Genomic DNA, 15,067 nt, shown 5'->3' on the forward strand with positions numbered 1-15,067 from the left:
TTTCCCAGTAATGAGGAATGTCTGGACTATCTGTCCTCTAAAACAGCCTGTCACTGTGGAGGGATGGGAGCATTACCAGTGTGGAAACCCATCTTTCAGAAGGGTCATAAAAGGTCATGGCATCAGATCCTGTCACAATGATGAGGCTTAAGTGAGACATCTGCTTCTGACCTAGTGCAAAGAAGAAAATTACTTTCTCAGAGCTGTCACTGGGGACATTAGGGCTGATTCAGTGTTGATGGAAAGGGCCACGACTTCATTAGTGAATGGGTTGCACGAGGCTACCTTGTTCTGCCAAATTAGAGGGGCACCATGTCTGCAGGGGCCCAGCTGTGCTGGTGTAGTCCTCCCCTGTCAGCTTCTAAGTGAGCTATGTACCAGGAAAACCCCACAGCAGGACCCTGGGGTGAGGGCACAGACACTCGTGGCCCCACTCAAGCAAACATGCTCTTGCACAGGGTTCAGCCTAATTTCATGAAGTGCCTTTATTTCTCCAGACAGCTGCAGAACTAGCCTATTTCCTACCTCTTTTTTCCTCAGTGTTTATCAAGGAGACTGATTAAAAAAAACCCAGTAGAATAATTTACAAACTTTAAAAGTTGGTCCATGTCGTAAATTCAACCTATACAGGCCTCATGGTGGAATTGTGTTTCCTTTTTGATTTTGATAGATGATGTAGTTGGAAAAAGAGAGTCTTGGCTTTCAGAGTATTACTGTGAAGGGTGGCAGTAGGGAGTATTAAGTTCACAGAGTCTCCACGAGAGCTCAGCTCTCAGTGTGCCAGGTGCTGTACAACCAACTCAGACAGTTTTTTCCCCTGGTCCTTCCTTCCTTCTCACCAGACAAGAAGGTTTTACTCCTTTAGCAGAAGAAGACACACCATTTTCAGTAGGCTGGGTATCACACCGGGTGGGAACCTCTAGCAGGTGCCATATTCTCCCAATATTTTACAGACAAAGTATTTCTTTTTTCTCATACTTTTGAATAACAATGATTCATCTTTTATGACAGATTAATTTTGAAGCAAGTTTAGCTTATTATTTTTTTCATGTGCCTTTCAGTAAGATGCTCATGCTCTTACTTTATACGTCAGGGAGAACTTTATTGTGGTGCTAAGAGTTAACTCCAAACACTCAGATATTGCTGCAGGCCAAAATGAGCAGTTAGCTGTTTGTGGCTCCTTTCTGAGTCATGTTTTACCAACCAATAACTTGTTTATCTTTGAGGAAAAAATAACTGGCCTACAGGTAAGAGCAAATGATAGACAGCAACAATTATATTCTGAAGTTGAAGCTGATACTCTGAAGAAGTTATTTGTGTCTGGACACAGGAATCTTCCATGCTGGCATGAATCACAAACCTGCTGTTTGTGTTTTGCTTTATAATGTATAAAGTGTTTTTTTTTCCAATTAGCTGCCACATGATGATTGCCTGCCTCTTGCCAGTGATGATCTGAAATATTGCCTTTGTCTTGTCCAATGGGATCTGTGCAGAATTGCTTTCAGCTGGCCATCTATGAAAAGCTTGTTCCTTTAGAATAAACACACTAATTCATCAAAGAGTCAACATAACTAAAGTATTTTTTTTATTTTCCCCATTTTTTTGGGGAAGATTCTTACATAGGAAAGCTTGTCAGAACAAAATTATTGTGTTTATCATACATGGACCCACAATCATTGGCCAGTTTAGTGTCACATTCGCTCATGAAAGCCTAGGCAGCATTTTACACAACCCATGTGGTGGAAACAGACGTTTATTCTGTATCTGTCAATGGTGGTATTGAGTTTGCTTGGCAAGGTTTTAGTAGTAGGGGGGCTGTAGATGTGGCTTCTGTGAGAAGATGCCAGAATCTTCCCCTACGTCTGATAGAGGCAATGCCAGAAAGGCTCCAAGATGGACCCAGTGCTGGCCAAAGCTGAGCCCATCAGTGACAGTGGTAGCACCTCTGTGAGAACGTATTTGAGAAGAGGGAGAGAGAGAAAACCTGCACAAATGCAGCTGGAGAGAGGAGTGAGAATATCTGAGAGAAACAACTGCGGGCACCAAGGTCAGTGAAGTGGGGGGGAGGAGATGCTCCAGGCACTGGAGCAGAGATTCCCCTGCAGCCCGTGGTGAAGACCATGGTGAGGCAGGCTCTCCTCCTGAAGTTCATAGAGGTTAATGGTGGAGCAGATCTCCACCTGCAGCCTGTGGAGGACCCCACACTGGAGCAGGTGGATGTGCCCAAAGGACGCTGTGACCACGTGGGAAGCCCATGCTTGAGTGGACCCCTGGCAGGACCTACGGATCTGTGGAGAAAGAGGAGCCAACACTGGGGCAGATTTGCTGGCAGGACTTGTGAACCTGTGTGGGACCAATGCTGCATCAGTCTGTTCCTGAAGCACTAAACCCCATGGAAGGGACCCATCCTGGAGCAGTTCATGAAGATTTGTAGCCCATTGGAAGAACTCATGTTGGAGAAGTTTGTGGAGGCCTGTCTCCCATGGGAGGGTCTCCACCCTGGAGCAGAGGAGGAGTCTGTGGATTCCTTCCCCCGAGAAGGAAGGAGCAGCAGAGACAACGTGTGAGGAACTGACTGCAACTCCCATTCCCCATCCCCCCGTGCCACTGAGTATCAGGAGTAAAGCTGAACCTGGGATGAAAAGAGGGGTTGGAGGAAAGGTGTTTTAAGATTTGATTTTATTTCTCATTTTCCTTTTCTAATTTTATTGGTAGTGATCTTTTTTTCTTCCCCAAGTCGAGTCTGGTTTGCCTGTGACAGTAATTGGGTGATCTCAGCCTGTCCTGATCTTGACCCATGAGCCTTTTGTTGTATTTTTCTCTTCTCTATCCAGCTGAGGAAGGGGAGTGATGGAGCATCTCTGGTGGGGTCCTGGCATCCAGCCCAGGTCAACCCCCACGTTTGCCTTAGCTCTCCCAGATGCATATGTAATGTGAGATATCACAGCACTCTGAGGAATGGTAAAAGTGAGAGAGAGGGCCTGCCATGCATCCTTCCAGGCTGTAGATATCTCTGAGAGATAGAAATCAACTCACAGGAAGCCTCCTAGGGGTGCTGGGTAACCCTCCACCTTGCAGTACTGCCTCCTGGTCTTGTGAGCACATTGCCTCTGTCCACTTCTTACACACCCAGCTTTGCTACTGAGCTTGCACGACTGATGCAGAAACACCATGATAACTACTCCAATCCTCCATTTCTTTTGTACTTTGCCACCAGGATCCAAAGTCAGGGCCAGATTTCTACAGAAATTCGTAGTTCGGAGTACTTCACCAGCATGCCCCCGCTCCCAGCAGAATGCCTCGACATAGATGGGGACTGGAACACGCTCCCAGTTATCTTTGAAGATAGGTACACGGATACGCCTTGCAAAGGTGAGTGGAACACCACAAGGTGCAGCTTCGAGGGAAAATAGCACTGTGAATTTCATCCCCGGTGTGACATCTAGTGGTAAGAGAACTCAACAGCAAGAACAGTTCCAGCACAAAGCCCAACACTGTCCCTGAAAGGCAACTTTGCTTTCCAAAAAAAAATAATTTCCCCTTGAGTACCCTAATCCAATTTCTAATTAAGGAATTTTTATTTCTGCAGATTCGTAGTAAAAATCTCATAGCCCTTGGTTCTCTTTTCTTTTTACTCAACTATTAAGATTAGCAAGGAAGCAATATGAATTAATATTAAAGCTGATCATAGTCTAATAAATATGGCCTGTGATCCAAAATTTCTACTCTTCCAGAGTTATCCATCTGCCTGTTTTGACTATGCTCATTACAGGTATTTAAAGTATTAAACTGGATATTAAACTGACTCACAAGCAAGAGCTGTACTATGAACGGTGTTGGATGATGTGAGGAATACAGAGAAGTGTTAGCTTTGTTTTGCTTACCTATGCTGAAAAAACTAGTAGTTTAGGTACAGTTATAGTAAGAAAAGTGTATTTTATTGATATTGTCTTCTTTGGCCTAGCTAGAACTGTTTAGTGAGTATAAATCTAGTTAAATTTACTCTGGTGCTTGCATTTGTGATATGCCTCTAATATAAGTATGATTTATATAATATGCAGAATTTTTTGGGGCCTTACAATCACTTTTTAAAGCCCCACATCACCTGAGGGTAATTTGTTGTGTTCTTGCAGATACTACTTCTTTTTTTTTCTTTCTTTCTTTCAGATCAGAATTTGGAGGTATTCACAGATTTTGAGGTTCCTGCCAATACTCAGATGGATGTGATAGTTGATAGCAAAGATTTTGCATCAAATGATGCCACTGCAATAATGAAAGGAGACTTTGGGAAAGGTACTTCACTAATACACACAGACAGGACAAATGGGAATCCCTCCTGCATATACAGTGGTATTGAAGGTGCTGCTTATGCAGCTAAGGGTTTAAACCAGCACTTCACATCTCAGGTATGTACAGTGAACAAAGAAGGCCAAAGGAAACCTGAAAATATTTTTGTTTCAGGTGAGGAAAATACTTCTGACTCAGAGCCAGGCAATACAGCATGCACATCAGAAGACTTTAAAACACCTGAGGGAGTTTTAGTAAAAGACAATAGACTTGTGGCAGATGTTACCTATGGAGTTATGAAACCTAGCAATAAGGATTCCCACAGCAGTGAGCCTGTGCTAACCGTCCGTGCTCAGTATGAGTGTGGAGCATGTGGAACTGATGACTTGGAAGACAGGACTGAAATTCATAAAACAGATAAATCTAATCATCCTGAGAATGCTTCCAGTTCATCTGAGCTTGCACTGAATGAAACCAGTCTTGAGAAGACAGGCGATCTAGACACCAAGGCTCTGCTCCCTGTTTTGAAAACTTTGCCCCCACATAATCTTGAAGTGAAGTTGTTCACAAAGGAGCAACGAGGTGAGGAGTGTGAAGAGTTTACCCTGACGTCAGGGGTGATCAAAAGATCCTCCTCTATAATATCTGACTCGGGCATCGAAAGCGAGCCCAGCTCGGTGGCGTGGTCCGACGCTCGCAGCCGGGCGCTGGAGCTGCCCAGCGACCGAGAGGTCCTGCACCACTTGGTCCGGAGACACGCCATCCACAGGAATTCCCTGGAGGGGGGCCACACAGAGAGCAACACCAGCTTGCCCAGTGGCATCCAGGCGTCGCTCACATCCATCAGCTCTTTGCCCTTTGAGGAAGAGGAGAGGGAAGTGGAGCTTACCAAGCTGACAAAATCTGTCTCGGCTCCTCAGATCAGTAGCCCAGAAGAGCCTGCAGAGGAGGTAGATATATCCAAACACCTGGAAGTAGCCTTGGCAGATCCAGGAGACAATGTCGAAAGTTCCATGGAAAAAGAAGGTGAGGATGGAAAATTAATCTTGGACTTTTCCGAGTGTCAAATCACCACTGAAAGTGGGCAGCTAGAATCAAGGGGACATCCCAAAGTCTCCGTCAAACACAGTAGCAGTAACACTGAGTTACAAGGGGAGGAGGAGAAGGAAGGTTTTCCAGAGACTTACTATAGTTTGGAAAATGCAACACCACCCGTTTGTCCAAAACAGCTCCAAGATATTGTTTCTGGGTGCCAGTCACTAGAGAGTGATGGTGAGTGCAGCTTAAAAACACCAAGGGCTTGTCATTACTTGGACAAAAATATAAATAAGTTGGATACATGCACTGAGGATCCAAAGGATAAACTTAAGACAGACAGTTTAAAAATACAACAAGGCTTTTACTCCAATGGCAGAATTTCAGGAGAGGAAAGTTTCCCACAAAGCATAAAGCTGGCACCAGATTTTTGCTATCCTGCTCCAGCTGCTTCAGAGACCTCAACGAAATTTGGCGCGATGGAAGGGGAGTGTGGTAGCTCTCTTGCTGCTGAGAGCCCAGCAGTGGATGCAGAAATGCAGGGCTTACAAGAAATTGAGCTGAACGACACGCCTGCCTCAGCAGACCCTGCTGCAGGATCCTCCCAGGCTGGATATCCTCAGGAACCCAGCAGCCAAGAGCAGGAACTTGTCGCTAACGGCGCTGGGTTCAATCTGGCGACGCCGGAGGGAGTGGCCCTGGAGAGCAGAAAGGCTGTGGATGTGGTGAACCTCTCCGTCTCTTGCACAGCCACATGTCTTCCCTTTTCCTCTGTGCTCAAAGAGACCCCTGCTATGATGGGCTTCTCTGCAAAGCAGGCTGCCTTCCCCATCACACGCCAGCCCCTGGGCTCCTTCGGAGTTGTCCCTTCTGCTTCAAATGAGATGGATGAAGAGACCAATGAGAGGATGCTGAAGTAAGAATGTGTAATTACTTTCTTCATTAATGTTATTGTAATGCTGAGACACCCTAAGTTCACAGCCCTAATACAACATGCAGTACTGTAAGTTTGCGACTAAGTTCATAGCCCCAATACAACATGCAGTACTGTAAGTTTGCATTCAGAAACAGTTGCTGCCTGAAGAAGTACAGTATAAATAATCCAGAGAGACAAAATATTTATGTAGAATAATCCAAATAAACAGGAAAGATGAAAACCCAGAGAGACTGAGACTGTCAAAGACATCAGGTCCTTAATCCTCATGAAAACCAGTGGAATTTAAATATCCAAATAACCTTTAAGATCTGTCTCTCCTTCATTAAGTCAATACTACTCAGTTTTGACTGCTGCAGATAGCCAGTTCACAATGGAAGTCCCACACTTTGTTCTTTTCTTCTACTTGAGTACTTGAACTCATTAGCTAAACTATGAAACAGGAGCAGAGATTGACTGGAAGCCAATTCATCTTCTTAAGCTGAAAATGTGGGAGAATTGGCATCCTGGGTAGCTGGAGAAGAGGCATGATTTTTTTTCCTTGCTTCACTGAGCATGGCAAAAGTGCCATGTTGTGTCCTTGATGTCACAGTGACCCTGAAACACTAGTACATATATACTTCTGTTGTATTATGGTGCCTCTGATGTGCTGAGGGAAAACAGTAGCATGGGCATTTCTTCAACCTATTCAGCTGCCCAAAATACTGACTCTCTGCATGTGTATTTGTTTGTAATCCAGGGATTTAATTTTATTCTTTTGAAAACATCTCGAGATTCATTTTATAGTCCCTGTTGTAAATCCTGCTTAATCTAAGTGTAAAATTTCTTTGTGAAAGAAAACATTTGAACATGTATTCATGGATCCAGAGCCTCCAGATCCATGGCCTGAATGTTAGATTTTTTCATTCTTGTGCTCCTTTAAAGTCATTTGGGCTAGTGTGATGCTCATCATTACATCAAGTAGACTTAAACTACCCCCAAGCTTTAAATGTTTCTGTCTCCTAACCTGGTCCCCTCCAGCTTTTTACCTATCTCTACACTTATATTGTGATTAATTCCTAAAATATTTGAATAAGTTTTTTTGAAGTCAAAAAGCCAGCGAAGAGTTTGGTATCATCAGCCAGCAGAAAGCTTCAGGGTGAACTCATGTGTCAAAGTTTAGACCTTGAGTAGGAAAGGGGCTATCTTAATTCTTTCAGCAGTCTGAGGAATGAGGAGAACAACTTCTATCTGCCTATGAATGCATCCAATGCCAGCAAAATTATACCTTTTGCATTCCAGTATCTATTAAACTGATGACATCATTACAGAATTAGCAATCTTGCATTTTAACTTAGACTCATAGTTATGGGACACCTGAAAATTATTTTTTAGTAAATCATTCCTCTGGCAGGTGTGAGGTGCTAATGGGCTTTAGCTATTCCCTGTAGCCAGATCACTCAGAATCAGATTTTTTTTTTTCCCTGCATCCTGATTTCTCTCAACCAGAACAGATAAGGAATAATACCTTGGTGTCTGCTTGAAAGTTGGAAATATACCTCTTGCAAACAGCAGCCTCCCAATTTCTAGTTTGAAGGTTTGTTGTTGAACACCCGGTCCTATTGTGATTAATTAATGTATTCTCCAGTTTTTATCAGGCCAAAGAAAAATTTAAAAAAGAAATGAAGATTGAAGGATTTCTGTACAGTGACTTATCTGTACTAGCTTCTGATATCCCATATTTTCCACCAGAGGAAGAGGAGGAAAATTTGGAAGATGGAATTCACCTGGTTGTCTGTGTCCATGGATTGGATGGTAAGGCCAGGAGGAATTGCTGTTTACAAGTCATTTTGGTGTAGACAGAAAAAAGGGCACATGTCCAGCAAGTATGGAAGAATGGAGGCTCTAAGGAATGGCTTTAACTTAGCTAAGCGATTAGTCCTTTATTTTTGTTTTTGTTATTCAGTCCACTGTAGTAAAGGGTCTAGGAGAATATTAAATATTTGCTTGAAGAAATGGGTGCTACAATTTTTTTTGTTGTTGTTTAAACAGAACTCCTCACTAAAGTACACCAGCCCTTCTGTGTGCAGGAGGAATGCATTCCTGTAACTCTTGTCTTCTCACAAATGATCAGTTCCTTTGTAGTATGCCACCAGGATGAAAACGCTATTTAACCTCCTCCAGCACTGCTACAGGGTGGAGAGTGGTTGGCTTTAGAAAGTGAGAGAATAAAAAAGCATTATTCACTGCAGAGGAAGCATGGCTTGGGATTCTTTACATATATGCTTTCTAAGCAGAAAATAGATATGCTAAACTTGAAAATTCTCTGGATAAATTATTGATATCAATAGAAAAGGCATAGATGATAACCTTGAAACTACAGAGAAGGAGGGGTGTAGACTGAAATCTCAGGCATTCTCAGAAAGGTGGAAAACAAACACTTGCTGGCTTGAGCAATGACTCTTTGCCACTCAGTATCTCAGCAGCAGCAATGTCCTTCTCATGAGGTGGAGGTACCTATTTTTCCAACAAAACATTTTAGAAGACTTTGGGATTTCCTAGAACAGAACAGTGCATCTCCCAAAATATTAGGAGCTTGGCAGTATTTCCACACTGTCTCTAGCTGTGAATACACAGAGGCAGGAGGCTATACCTCTGCAAGTACAGCCCTATATTCCAGCACACAGGCAGAGGGCCCTGGCAGGGCTGCCCAGGAGCTCCTCCAGATGTGAAGGTGGAAGGATGGGCCTCAGCTTTTTGTCTTAGGTCTGCTGTTCACCAAATAAGGGACAAAGTTATTCTCAGCCTGATCTTTGCCCTTTCTTCCCCACCACTGATGCAGTCCTCAGCAGCAGGAGGTGAGGTCCAGCCCCAGCTCCTCAGGCTGTGGTTATTGTTGCTCTCCCACTGTTTTATGGCATGATCCTATGCCGTGGCAAGCTCTTAGCAGCACTTAGCAAGAGCTCTCTAGCGTCAGGGATTATAGGAAGATGAATGTATTAAATTGTCTGTGTATTAATTATTCTTCTGTTGAATTAAATCTCATAAATAACATTTATTTCCAGGTAACAGTGCAGATCTGCGGCTGGTAAAGACTTTTATAGAACTGGGTCTTCCAGGTGGAAAACTGGACTTCCTAATGTCTGAAAGAAATCAGGTAGTATAGAGCTGATTTCTGTCTTCCTCTAGATCTACTATAAGCTGTTGACATTGCTGAAACAGGGTCTTTAGCAATGTCTTTTCACCAGCTGAATGAAACAAAGGCACTGGTGAATTAAGGAAATTATATGTAGTTTTGAGTCCAGAGGCCTGGTCCTCTTCCTGTCTCCTTTGGTAGGATGTTCAAACCCAGTAGAAAATATTCTTCACATTAAAGTCAAAGACAATGACATCAGCACTTACATGACTAGACCTTAGAAGAATAACATTGATTTATCCTCTCAGTTTGCAAACTTAGCAGCATGGTGCCTCTGCCTGTTGGATGCCAGGGAAAACAACACCAACAGCAAGCAGCAAGTTTGGTGATGTCAAATTTTTTGGAAGGTGTGGAACACTGAGCAGTTGTTTTCAGCTTCCTTTGCTGCATCTGCCATTGTTTCTTCTGTTGCAATGTTTGCAAGATTTATTCACTTGAATGATAAATATCTTCCAGCAAAAGACATTGCTAGACTAGGCAGTGACACAGAAATGAATTCTGTGCTTTGCTCTGCAATGAACCCATATTTATCACGCAGAGGACTAACTTTATGCACAAGAAAAGGATTTCCAGTGAGCAGTCAGAAACATAATTCTGATTTACGAGCAGCAGAGAAACTTGAGTCAAAGCTTTACAGCCCACTTTGTTCAACAGCTTTTCTAGTTTGAAGTGGCCAGTTGGTGTTAGTCTGTGAAACTGCCACCTTCCAGTGCACATCAGTCAGCAGCAGACCTGCACAGTGGATGTAAGCAAGATGAAACTAATGAGACCACGTCAGACTTGCATCAAAGCCTTTTCTTATGTTTTCAGAGAATAAAACATCTTATAACATCTCTATTTAATGTTATCCAGAGCCTGTAATAGGAACTTTTAGTGCTCTTATAATCTGGGAAGGTGAGGAAGGTCCAAGAGCACTGGAAATACAACACGTGTGGTTTGATGACTATTTGGATGTTGTAAGGCATCCTGTCACCTATTTTTTTTTTTTCCTGCTCTGAGAACCACACTAAAAATGACCCAAGAAATCAGTCATTTAGCTGAAGTTTGCCTTATAGAGGAAAATGCAAATCAATTTTTTCAGACATTCTTTTGTGATAGATTTGACAAGCTTGATCAGGCTGAGATGATAGTAAAGAATAGAGATATAATGAGGTGAAATATGGCACTTCATGTGTTTTGTTTATGATTAATGTTCAGGCTGGTATTCTTCTACTTGTAACCAACCTGAAAGATTTGGGATAATGAGCCCAGGAGCAAATCATTAATTCTTAATGCAGACAAAACAAACAGGCAGAAGGTTAGTGGACTGTTTGTAGTTTAGGAGAACATTTATTTTGAGGCTGTATTCCAAAGCGAATATGCTCATGTTTTCCTTTGCAAGAGCTGCAATTAGCAAGATGAGTTGTGTCACAAAAGCATTAATTACTGATATATTTGCTCTGAATAGCTGTTCCAACATTTGATGATTGTTTTTGTGGCATCTCATTAGTTACGAATTTGATTTAGAGTCCTGTTAGATTGCCAAATGACACAGTTCTGAATAGGATCTGCCTGCAATCGTATAGGCTGGGCAATATATTGTTTGGTTTATTGTATCACAACTGGCAGTACACATTGTTTGTCTCTCTTTCTAACTCATTCTCTTGCTGATAACTGTTGAGTAACAAACACACAGAATTTCATTAAGGTGGCCAGATAATTTTGTGATTACATCCTCAGCATCAGCATAACCTGTGTGCCAGTGTTTAGTGCTGTGAACTATCTTATTGTAGCAATCTGTTAAATCCTAAATGCCAAAGCTTTTCTCCCTTGTGCAGAGTATGCTATCTAGAGCCACTGAGTATTTTCCAGTTCTCACCAGTGTCAAGTCAGGCTGCTTTAAGATCATACTCATGACTCTGGAATCACTCAGCTTAATATTATTAACCTTGCTATTAATAAATTGTAGGTCCGGGTTTAGCTTATCATGACACATGTCAATGTTAGAGGCACAGTTGGTAGAGAAAGAGGAGCAACCACAGGAGGTAATTCAACCTTCTTAAAATATGAATTGTGTTCTAGAGGGCCCTATTTCCATGCCTTGTGAGTGACAGGACTACTCTGCTCCTAATCTGAATTCTCAGGTTGTGTTCTCGAATCTAAAAGATACAATAGAGTCCAAGGTACAATAAAAAAAAGGATACACTAGAGTCCAATGAGAAAAATCCCCCCCCTCCCTGAACATGTATACAGAAATTTGGGACTGGATATTACTTTTCTGCTTGCATTTTACTTTGAAAATAACATCAGTGTGCAATAAGTACAGTGTATTTTAATTCACCACCTCATTCCATTTTTCACCAGACTGACACTTTTGCTGATTTTGATACCATGACTGACCGATTATTAGATGAAATTATTCAGCATATCCAGTTGTACAACCTCTCCATATCCCGAATAAGGTAAGAGTTCTGCTAGTTAATAGTCTGTGATTGTTGGAGTTACTTGAGCAACATACAGTGAAATGAACTGTTCAAAAAGTGCCCTGTGTCAAAAGCCATTGAATCAGTGAGGTGAATTTTTATGTTGGCACAGATGGAAGTGTATCTACTAGGCTAAAAAGAAAGTGAAATGGTAACTGAAGGATGTTACTGGAAGCACTGATAAGAGTCCTCCCAAAAGCAAGATGTCCCATTCATGTTTAGTTTAAATAAAGTACAGATTTTTTTGTTGTTGTTGACATAATTAATTCTTTCCCAACAGTTTTATTGGACATTCCCTTGGTAACGTCATCATTCGTTCTGTACTGACTCGCCCCAGGTTTCGCTATTACCTCAACAAGTTACACACCTTCCTCTCCCTCTCTGGGCCTCACCTGGGAACCCTTTACAACAACAGTACTTTGGTTAGTACAGGTAAGAGTTGATAGGAAGGCTATGACTGGCTGCAGTCTGTGGCAGAGTGCATGAGAGAGCAGCACATGGAGGCAGCAATAAGTCATAACAACATGACTTTTACATTAAAGTTGTGGAAAGTGTTTGCTGAAGAATTCAAACTCAGACAGAAAAAAACTGCAATGAGAGGAATTTTTAGTATCTGCTACAAGGTCCAGCACAGTGCTCCTTGGAAAGCCCAGGAATGTGCAGCAGTTAGAGATGACCTTGCTTCCACTGTATTTGTCTGCTTCTCTGTATACTGCCAATAAAGAAAGGTATCTCCAAGGCTGAAGAAGTACCCTGGGACTTGAATGTCCTCACAGTTCAACCTTCCTGTTCATGCTACCATGACATGGACAGCCACAGAATCATAGAATTGTTTGGATTGGAAGGGACATTTAAAGGTCGTCTAGTCCAAACTCCCCTGCAATGAGCAGGAACATTTTCAACTAGATCAGGTTGCTCAGAGCACCATCCATCCTGACATGTAAAGTTTCCAGGAGTGGGAAATCTACCACCTCTTCAAGCAACCTGTTCCAGTGTTTCATTACCCTCATCATAAAAAACGTCCTCCTTATATCTAGTTTAAATCTACCTGCTTTTAGTTTAAAACCATTACCCCTGTCCAGTGAGACCCTTAGATTTTTCTCTCTGATTAGCAATACAAGGGGAAGCAAAACCTACAGTGAGTTACAGTGCTACCCTTACTATAGGCACTTCTTTAATCCTCTTGTCTGATAATTAGCAAACAGGATGAAAGTATACACCAATTTTCATTCCAGGTCTGTGGCTCATGCAGAAGTTGAAAAAATCAGGGTCACTTTTGCAACTGACCTTCAGGGACAACGCAGATTTACGCAAATGTTTCCTCTATCAGCTCAGCCAAAAAACGGGTGAGTGGGAGTTTTGTGTGGCTGTGTAAATATTAAGGGCTATTCCAAAGGAATGTTGTGAGATTCAAGTCCTCTAGGGACTAAAGGCAATCTGCATTTTGTTGATGATTGTTCTTTAAACAGTCTTGCTTTCCAGAAGGATTGTTTTGTCTAAAATTTAGTATCTATTTTCTCAGTGCATTTTTTTCTGTTCTAGTTATCAGTGACTGTATCTGCAAAACAGCACCAAAGATGTCCATGCTGTAGTACACATGCATCTAAGTTTATATTCTGCAAGCAAGAAATATATTTCTTGACAGGCCACTATTGCATAATTTATACTACTAGATGAAATACATTTTTCCTTTTTTTTTTAATTTTTTTTTGAGTTTAATATCTCTTGTCTCTAGGAAATATAACTCTGTGAGATGAAAAGCAAGTTTTATTCATGTCTATTGTGACACCTTTGTACTACAGAGAGAGATGTATGGCCACACGCTGGAAAAATGATGTCTAAATAGAGTCCTTTTACCCCTCCCTTGCTCTTTCATGAATAAATGGAATAAATCAGGCTTTTCTTAAGAAAAGAAATCAAGCATGATTCTTCTGTTCAAGAAAATACTTCCTTTTAAGAGTTATTTTTAATACTGTGTGAGCAAACTAGCACTAGCTCTGTAGTCATAAGGCCACTGTTTGATATTTATTTTTTTTTCTCAAACTTTGCTACATTGATAATAGGAAACAAAGTCCATATTAAAATGAATATAACTTCTAAGCTCTTAGTCAGTCAGACAAAGAGCTGTTTCATAATTTTATGAATACTCTATATGACATAATTATAACAAACAATTAGAAGCTGCTGTGTCTTGGTATTATTTGATTTCCCTTATCTGAGTTTTCCCTTTGATTTCCTTTGATTTCTCATTTCCGTGGAGTACAGTTGATGTTTGATTTACTACTGTCATATTCAAATAAAATTTGGTCTACACAGGAAGCTCACATTGTAATGTCCTCAGCAAAGAATTCCAAAGCATGTGTTGTGAGTCAAAGCCATTCATTTTGTTAACTTGGTAGACTGGAGAGCTGGCTATAAATTAAGGTGTTGTCCCTGCAAAAGCAGAAAGCAGAAATTCAAATGTGAAGAGTGTTGTCTGTAAAACCAGAATCATCCAGGTAGATGCTTAGGTGAAAAATCTGAAGTAGGTAGGTCCAGATGTGAACATATGAGCTGACACACTGAGTCAAAATAGAGGTGCCCTTACTTCTAGCACCTTGCTCTCAAAAATAATTGAAAGAACCTACAGAGGGAGAGACATCAGAAACAGTGTTGTGCCTACTTTCCCAGATAACTCTTTAAAACTCCAGCAATTTCTGACTTTGTTCTTAATGTAGAAGTCCCTGCTACTTTTCAATCTCTTTAAATGTTCCTTGAGCTTGTCTTGAAAGAAAAAATGAACAATATTACCTATTGAGCCTCTTCACATGAGAGTTTAGATATGGTAACTCTCCCTATTGCATTTCCTACCTTTTACATCAGACAGAAATCACTACCACAGCTGGTCTGATTGCACAAGAAGAAGATAGTTTCAGCCAGCCTTAGTAAAAACAGCCAGTAGGACTCTTCCTCTCCTCTCTGTGGTGGTGAAGGTCAACTTTACTATGAAAATCTAGAAGTCAATGGACTTGGTTCTGGACCACTTTCCCATAAAGGGGAGGGAAAGATGAAGGCACGCCCACGGTTCTGTGTTCAGGATGCTCTCTGGACTAGTAGACAAGATCATCTGCCCATTTTCCTACTTTTCTGCTGAATGTGGGTGAGAGAGAGCTCAAGAGACCACAGACAGGGGAA

The 15,067-nt window shown here is 41.7% G+C and overlaps 1 protein-coding gene across 1 annotated transcript in view; it reads left to right on the plus strand.

Annotated features, from left to right (window-relative positions):
• Positions 1–15,067, plus strand: part of FAM135B (family with sequence similarity 135, member B) — a gene marked incomplete at its 5' end in the record, with an annotated part of 34,447 nt that overhangs the window by 17,058 nt on the left and 2,322 nt on the right. Inside the window, 7 exons of the mRNA XM_008937362.1 lie at positions 3,218–3,372; positions 4,168–6,238; positions 7,884–8,050; positions 9,301–9,392; positions 11,775–11,872; positions 12,174–12,325; positions 13,129–13,239. Coding sequence (XP_008935610.1) covers positions 3,218–3,372; positions 4,168–6,238; positions 7,884–8,050; positions 9,301–9,392; positions 11,775–11,872; positions 12,174–12,325; positions 13,129–13,239 — 2,846 coding nt within the window. The remainder of the gene's footprint in view (positions 1–3,217; positions 3,373–4,167; positions 6,239–7,883; positions 8,051–9,300; positions 9,393–11,774; positions 11,873–12,173; positions 12,326–13,128; positions 13,240–15,067) is intronic.

The sequence above is a fragment of the Merops nubicus genome, unplaced genomic scaffold (genome assembly GCF_000691845.1).
Source record: "Merops nubicus isolate BGI_N331 unplaced genomic scaffold, ASM69184v1 scaffold4133, whole genome shotgun sequence".
Classification (NCBI taxonomy): domain Eukaryota; kingdom Metazoa; phylum Chordata; class Aves; order Coraciiformes; family Meropidae; genus Merops; species Merops nubicus.